We start from the raw sequence: 7,312 nt of genomic DNA, 5'->3' as shown, positions 1-7,312 counted from the left end.
CACCACTCCTTTGCTCAAATCCTTCCTGAGCATCACCTGCACTCAGAGGGCCAGCCAAAGCCCCCCCACCCCTCGCAGCACCCTTCCCTCCACCTTAACCATTTTGCCAGTATAACCACTCCTGGGCTCCCGGCTCCTCTGCACCAGTCATCCCAGTCTCTTCTGTCACCCCTGCCAGCCCTGGGGTCCCTCTGTACCCCAGACATGCACCCCTCTGTTCCTGTCACCTGCCTCAGTCCTGTCCCTGCAAGGGTCCCCCACAGGGTCTCTCTGTGGCCCCCAGCACCCTTCTTTGTGCTGGCACCCATGCCAAGCACCCCCTGGGACCCCTGCATGGCATCACCTGTCCTGGCCCCTGCCCTGTGCCCTTGGGCTCTGCCTGTGTCCCCCCTCCACTCTGTCCCCTTCCTCTGTGTGCTGCTCCTAGGGAGACCCTTCCCTAAGCCCCCACCCTGTGCCGTGGCAGCCCTGTGCCCTGCCCGTGGGGTCCCTCCTTATGCCCTGCACCTCTGCAGCACCCCAGCCCCATGTCCCTCCTCCTGAGGGACCCTGTTGTCACCCCCAGGCTCAGACGCAGCCCTGGGGAATATCCCTGTGTGCTGCCCTCAGCCCTTCCCTGCACCCCCTGCCAGCGCTTTCCTCCTCCTCCTCCATTACACCCCCCTCCTGGGGCTCCCTCCGCTACCCTGACCTGCACCACAGCCCACGCCTGTCCCTCGGGGACCTTTGCTGCTCTGTGCCCCAGTCACACCAAGAGGACATCTCCCCCCTCTCTGCCTGACGCAGTTCTGTCTCCTCTGAGCGCCCCAAGGCTGCAGCCTGTTACGGTGCCCTGCCTGCTCCCTCGAGCTCTTACAGCTTTGGGACCGTTCTTTGTGCTCTCCTGTCCCTGTTCCCCTCCCAGGCTCTGTGGGGACAGCCCTAGAAGCACCAGTGCCTGTAGCCTGGGCTGACACCCCCGTCTTCCCCTGGGGTCCCTCGGCAGCATCACAGGGCTCTCAAGGGTCACCTTCTGCCACAGCCGATGACTGTGATGGTGACATCTCCAAAATGTTCCCTCCCTTCCTGTGCTCCCTTGGCTGCTTGTCAGACCCAGCTCTGCCAATGTGCAGTCAAGATGTGGAAAAACACCCCAACCCTGTCCTCGATGCCCCTGCACCCCCTCCAGCCTGCCACAGCCAGAGCCAGCTCACCCCAAACTCCCCCTTCCCCAGATTTGTGTGCCGGGACTTCTCTATGCTCCTTGGGGAGCTCAGTCTTCACATGCCCCACCCCAGCTGAGCCCCCCAGTGCAGGCAACCTCCAATCCTTACACCAGGCACAGGCATCGCGCAAGGCTGCCGAGACCCATCCTCGGAGCAAACCTCTGGCTCTCGGACTGCCCCTGCCCTGCCTGGCCCCTCTGCGCTCCTGGGGGGGACATGTCTGGACCTGGCTCTCCCCCATGCAGACCCGATCCTGCTCTCCCTTCACGCTCTGCACGCAGCCACCCAAGGCACCCCTGCCAGAAGGGTAGTGTCCTAATTTCCGTGTAGTCTGGGTGCTTCCTTTATGTGCCCTCGCAGACTCCCCGGGAGCGGAGCCAACCCTTCTTTGAGTGCGTGTCCAGCAAGTCAAGCCCTCCCTGGCAGGTACAGGGTTTTCCTGCCCCGCCTTGTACTCCCTGGGAAAAGATGGCATGGGGATAGCTCTGGGGTAGCTGTAGGTGCCCACCATCTCTAGGTGGGGGGAGAGCTTCCCTGACTTTCCTGCCATGGGGAGGGCTTTGCCTGCCCTGGTCCCGCTGCAGCCCTTCGAAGAGGGGAGCAGAGCTGGGCCTCTCCATCCCAAGGCCAGAGAGCAGCAGTTTCACTTCCCAAACCAGGGTGCGTTCTCCCCTCCATCTGCCTTCCTCCGGGCTGTGTTATCTGCTGGCCAAAGGCTCGGGCAGAGGCTGCGTTCACTGCCTTCCCAAGCTTTGGGTCTGAAATGGCACCGATAAATATTTTCAAAACAAAAGCCAGAGCTAGATGAGGCTCCCAGGTCTGCTTGCCCTCCTTCCCTGCGAGCTGTGTGCGTGGAGCTGCCGTGCTGTCACTCCAGCCGAGGTAGCCGGCACGTAGCTGTGCTGCCGTGCCATTCTGCACGACCGCAGCTGGGCTATTTACGGGCCTGCACAGATGCTGTGCCAACGCGCCGGGGCTCAGGGCACAGGGGGGGATTAATCGGGAGCACAACTGTCAGGATACCAGGCACTGCTGGGTCTCAGCTACGGTGCCGAGCCTGCACCTTCATCATTTTAATGAGATGGGAATAATAAACTTACGGGCAGAGTGCGAAGAGGAAGGTGGAAGCCCGGCACCGAGCCTGGAGGAGAGGCGCGTGCTTGAGCGCTGTGCCCCGATACGTGCGCACCGCCAGGGCTTGTGCGGGGCCACGTGCCCCTCTTGTTGTTCCTGACCCATAGCAGTGATAGAGCTGCCTTGTTAAGTGAACAGGTACAGGGTGTCGCTTCCTAGCGTGTCACCCACGGGGCCACCGACTCGCTGCTGGTGCTTGGCCACACTCGCAGGCTGCCCTGGCGTCACCCACGCTCCTCGCAGTCAGTCCAAGCACCCAGGCTTCGCCCTGCTGGCTCTCGTCCCTCTGGCACAGCCTCTTTGCACAGAGGGAGTCAGAGGTTACACACGGCAGGGGGATGCTGGTTCTGCTGTCATTAGACTATTTTTTTTTCTTTTTTTCCCCCTGTGATGCTAAGCAAGTTAGTGAGCTGTTAATGAGCTCCCAGGATAGGTCATGGGGGGGGCTGGTGCAGGGACACAGAGGTTAGCGTGTGCCATCCTGCATTTGGGCAGGGAGTGCGCCGGGGATGCTGGCTTTGATGGAGAACAGGTCTGGCCTGTCGCCTGCATCTCTCTAGCTCTCAGTTGCTTGACTTCAGTTTGCTAACGTCTCATCTTTAGGAAGCGGCTTGCCAGCTCTTTATGTTTAAAGCTGTTTGTTTGGAAGGCAGGAAGATGATTTAACAACTCAAACACTTTCAGATTATAGAAAGAAAATGAGGAAATGTTACTCTTGGCTTAAGCATCTCCTAGCAGCGCTCCACCCAAAGCGAAGTGCATGGTGCTTGCAGCTACTGCTGGGTCAGTGGCATCCTCCCTGCGCTCGCTGAGGTTCGGGGGCCAAGTTTTAAATCAGAGCCTTCATTATGCTAAAGGCAAACCTTGGCTCGTCGGAGCCAGCTGGTCCCTGCTGCTGGCGAGCCGGCGTTTGAGCCGCTTCCCTACGGGAAGGGGCTGTCGGCAGCGCTGCCGTGTGAACGCTCTCACCCTCCCACCTGCGTGCCCTGGCCTGGTGCTCCGGGCCGTGTGTGACGGGCGTGGGGCTCTGCCCTGCTCTCCATCGTGGTGTGGATCCTGGCTGAGAAGAGCCAAACCCTGCTGCTCCCCGTGCTGGGGCTCTGTGGATGCTGAGGGGAGCAGGAAAGCAAAGCCCTGTGCCCCGCTGCATCGTCGCTGGGGTTTAGCGAACCCGAGGTGGTGGCAGGGCTGTGAGCTGGGGCTGGCCTGGCTGTGCAAAGGTCTCTGCTCCGGGATGAGCGGCCTCTGCTCAGCGGCCGTGCTGTCACGTGCGTCTCGCCAAAGGGTGGCTTGCACTGGAGAAGCTGCTTTTCCTGGTCAGCGTTTTGGTCTCCAGAGCCAAGCTGTCCTGTGCTGCTCCCTGTTGGCCCTTGGGCTCGTGTGCTGAGCCCCCCCCTCCAGTACTTTGGGGTCCCATTTGACCCCTCAAAGTGCACCCAGTGCCCTGTATCTTCAGCCTGTTCACGGTCCCTCCCATCCCCCAGACCTAACCTTCATCTTCTGCTGAGGGCAGGGAGGTGCAGCCAAATCCTTCTGTTGTGCAGACTTTCATTTCCATAGCAGTAGCCATGGATACCGACTGTTTGTGCAAATAACCGATATTCCCACCCACACCGATCACTGACCATTGCAGGGATGGGCGCCGGGCCGCCCGGGGCTTGGTGTCCCTGGTACTCCTTGGCTTTACCTGCTGCTGGAAGTTTGCTTTCCCAGATGCTCTCTAGGGCTTTGCTAAAACAAACCCCAACTTTGTCAAATGGGTGGAGTTATTTAACTGCTCTCAAAACACTTGGATTCGTCTATGTGACTTGTTAACTGTGGCAGAGGCGAGTGGTGTCCTCCAGCTTCTCCCTTAATGGTGCTTGAGGGTAAAAAAACCTAGTTCCTAGAGTGAAACGATGGCCTGGTGGTGTGTGCAGGCTCTGTCTGTCACCTGGGTGCTGCTCTGTGCGGGTAATGTGGGGTCTGGCAGCGGGATTTGCATCCTGGCATCAGCTAACGGGACTGGGTCTGCCGCTGGCCCCGTTAGCCGACGCGATGCTGTCGCGTTTCTCCACGTGTCTAGTTTACGTGCAAGAGAGTGGTTTGCCGTGGCAGGGGGGTTGTGGAGTAAAACCCAGATGCAGCGAATTGGACCTGAGACGCTCTGAGCTTGAGGAGCTCAGTGAGATGCCCGGTGAAGGAAGAAGCTGTTTGGGGCATAATATTGAGTAGCAGCACAAACGAGCAAGGCACCAGTTGTATTTATAAGCGTGGCTGGGATTGCACTTAAACGTTGTTTGCTACTCAGGCCTCCAGTTTCCTCTCTTTAAAGACTCGTTGGCACTTAATGAAGGCTGTATGAAGTGGCAGAGCTCCCCTAGCACAAGCATGATGCTTAAATGCACAAATTTAGCCTGAGAAGAGCCAGCGTGCTGCAGGGCTTTGACCCTGGTGTGACTGCTCCTAGTGAGGCTGTACTGGCACGGCGTTAAGGTGTGACCCCCCACTTGCAGTTACACTAGGAAAGCACAAGGTATAAACCAGCCTTTGCCCCTGCAGCAGAGCTCAGGAGGGAGCTGGCATTCATAACGAACGGATTTGACTCGCTGCTAATTGTGCTTTTAGTCTCTGCTGCTTTGGCTGTCAGAGCCTGGGGAGAACTGCCTGATGGTAGCGCAGGAAAATAACCCTCTGCTTCCAAGTTCCCTGCGAGCACCTGAGAAGACACGTGCTCGGTCTCACTCACACGCCTGCGCTTTGCTGGGAACAGGTCCCTGAGTGGGCTCCCAGACATGGGGCTCAGATAAACGTGGTCCTGGTGCGTGGCACTCAACGGGATCCTAAAGCACTTGAAGCCACAGCAGTGCCAGCATCGCTGCTGGTACCCTGCGCTGCGATAGGTCCCAGTCATGTTCCTAAGACCTTTACTATCCGCATAAACCAGACCTGTTCCTTGCCTGCACTGAGTTAGTGTGGACGTTTTGTAATGTGCCTGGAAAACCCACTCTTGCTTTTGTCCCTTTTGGTTAGGTGAGAGGATCCTGGGCTATGCGGAGGAGCCTTGCTACCTGTGGTTCGTCATGGAGTTCTGTGAAGGGGGCGACCTCAACCAGTACGTGCTCTCACGAAGACCTGACCCAGCGACGAACAAGAGCTTCATGCTGCAGCTGACCAGCGCCATTGCCTTCCTGCACAAGAACCATATAGTCCACCGGGACCTGAAACCAGACAACATCCTGATAACCGAGAAGTCTGGCACCCCTGTTCTCAAGGTGGCTGACTTCGGGCTGAGCAAGGTCTGCGCTGGCCTGACTGCTCGGGGCAAGGAGGGTGGGCATGAGAACAAAAATGTGAATGTGAACAAGTACTGGCTGTCTTCGGCTTGCGGCTCCGATTTCTACATGGCGCCCGAGGTCTGGGAGGGGCACTACACTGCCAAGGCTGACATCTTTGCCCTTGGCATCATCATCTGGGCCATGATTGAGAGGATAACTTTCATCGATGCGGAGACCAAGAAGGAGCTGCTGGGGACCTACATCAAGCAGGGGACTGAGATTGTGCCCGTTGGGGAAGCGCTGCTAGAAAACCCAAAGATGGAGCTGCACATCCCTCAGAAACGCAGGACTTCCATGTCTGAGGGCATCAAGCAGCTCTTGAAAGACATGTTGGCTGCTAACCCACAGGATCGACCTGATGCCTTTGAGCTTGAAACCAGAATGGACCAGGTTACATGTGCTGCTTAAATTCAGGGCAGGGCACCGCTGTGCTTTGCAGCTGGGTAAGTGATCGGCAGTTTTTGTATTATTCTGTCTGCTGTACCAGCCCGATAATGTACTTTGTAGTGACACAAAGGAGTCTTTTATGTTCCCGGAGCTATTTCTACAGTGACTCATCAGAGCACTGCTTCTTAGGGTTTTTTCCACCTATTTTACTGCAAAAATAAAGTAGAGGTGGGAAACAGAATTAGCAGCTGCACGTCCTGCCGCTGCCCGGGGAAGCTGGCAGGGCCGGAGCCCTGCTCCTCAGAGGCCCTGGCGGGTGGCTGAGACAGGCTGGCGCACGGCAGAGGGAACCACGAGCACCCTCTGACATCAGTTTTGGATACCTCCAGCTCTCCCAGGGTTGGGGAAGGAGCTGCCAAGTTCTGCCTCCTCTGCTGCATGGTATAATTTCTGTGGTCAGGTCTGAGAGCACCTCGCTGTCCAGCAGCGTCCCCTTCCCCTCCGAGACTCGGCCAGGGCAGCTCAGGGCTCGGTGAGCCGGTGCTGAGTGGAGAGGCAGGGTTGTCTCAGTGCAGACAAAGCTGTTCCTTTGCTTTCACCTACGAGGCATGTGGGTCCATCTCGTTTTGTTTCCTTGCCTTCCCTTTGGTGCAAGCTGCAGTTGCCCAAACCCAGTGAGATGCATTGGTCCCCAGCCTCTGAGTTTGTAGACCTGTGTGTGCTCAGGAAGGAAGCTTACAGAACGGTTGTGCTCACGCTGAGTTCAGCTCCGTTCAAGCAGAGTCCCCTCCCTTCTCCCCCAGCTTGGTTCCTAAATAGTCCCAAGCTCAGAGGTCCTGGTCTTGGGGCCTGGGTGGTCACACATGGTCTGGAAGGACCCCCAGGGGTATGGGGTAGCTGGCAGCATCACTAACCAGTGACACCGAAGGACTGGGAGGTGTTGCCTGCATGGCAAAGCTGTCTGTGAACAAGAGCTGTTACTGGGGTTTCTCCTGGCCAAACACTTCAATGAAACAGAGAAATTACAGATTACGAGGGGCAAGGCTGATGTCTTCCCAGCCCAGGTCTTTCTCCAGCTCCTGCAGAGCTGCCTGAGCATTGCTGGGGACAGGGACCTCTGAACGCCTGCCTGTGTCAGGTGCTGGCACTGCAGCTTGGGCTCCTCGCCCTGAAGCCACGCAGACCCCGCTGGACCAGCACGGACCACAGATACGGGAGAGCAGAGAGGGATGAAATGGCTGGCGGAGCCCGCAAACCACCGGCCCTCAG

General features: G+C 57.9%; 1 protein-coding gene across 1 annotated transcript in view; it reads left to right on the top strand.

Moving 5' to 3' along the window:
• LOC104122643 (serine/threonine-protein kinase 35) overlaps positions 1–7,312 on the top strand; it is a 26,710-nt gene that overhangs the window by 10,625 nt on the left and 8,773 nt on the right. Inside the window, exon 4 of the mRNA XM_035890375.1 lies at positions 5,350–6,099. Within this exon, the coding sequence (XP_035746268.1) occupies positions 5,350–6,064 (715 nt within the window). The 3' untranslated portion in view covers positions 6,065–6,099. The remainder of the gene's footprint in view (positions 1–5,349; positions 6,100–7,312) is intronic.

Source organism: Egretta garzetta, unplaced genomic scaffold (assembly GCF_000687185.1).
Source record: "Egretta garzetta isolate BGI_Z169 unplaced genomic scaffold, ASM68718v1 scaffold223, whole genome shotgun sequence".
Classification (NCBI taxonomy): Eukaryota; Metazoa; Chordata; class Aves; order Pelecaniformes; family Ardeidae; genus Egretta; species Egretta garzetta.
Note: the sequence above shows the minus strand (reverse complement) of the source record. Positions and strands in the feature narration are given on the sequence as shown.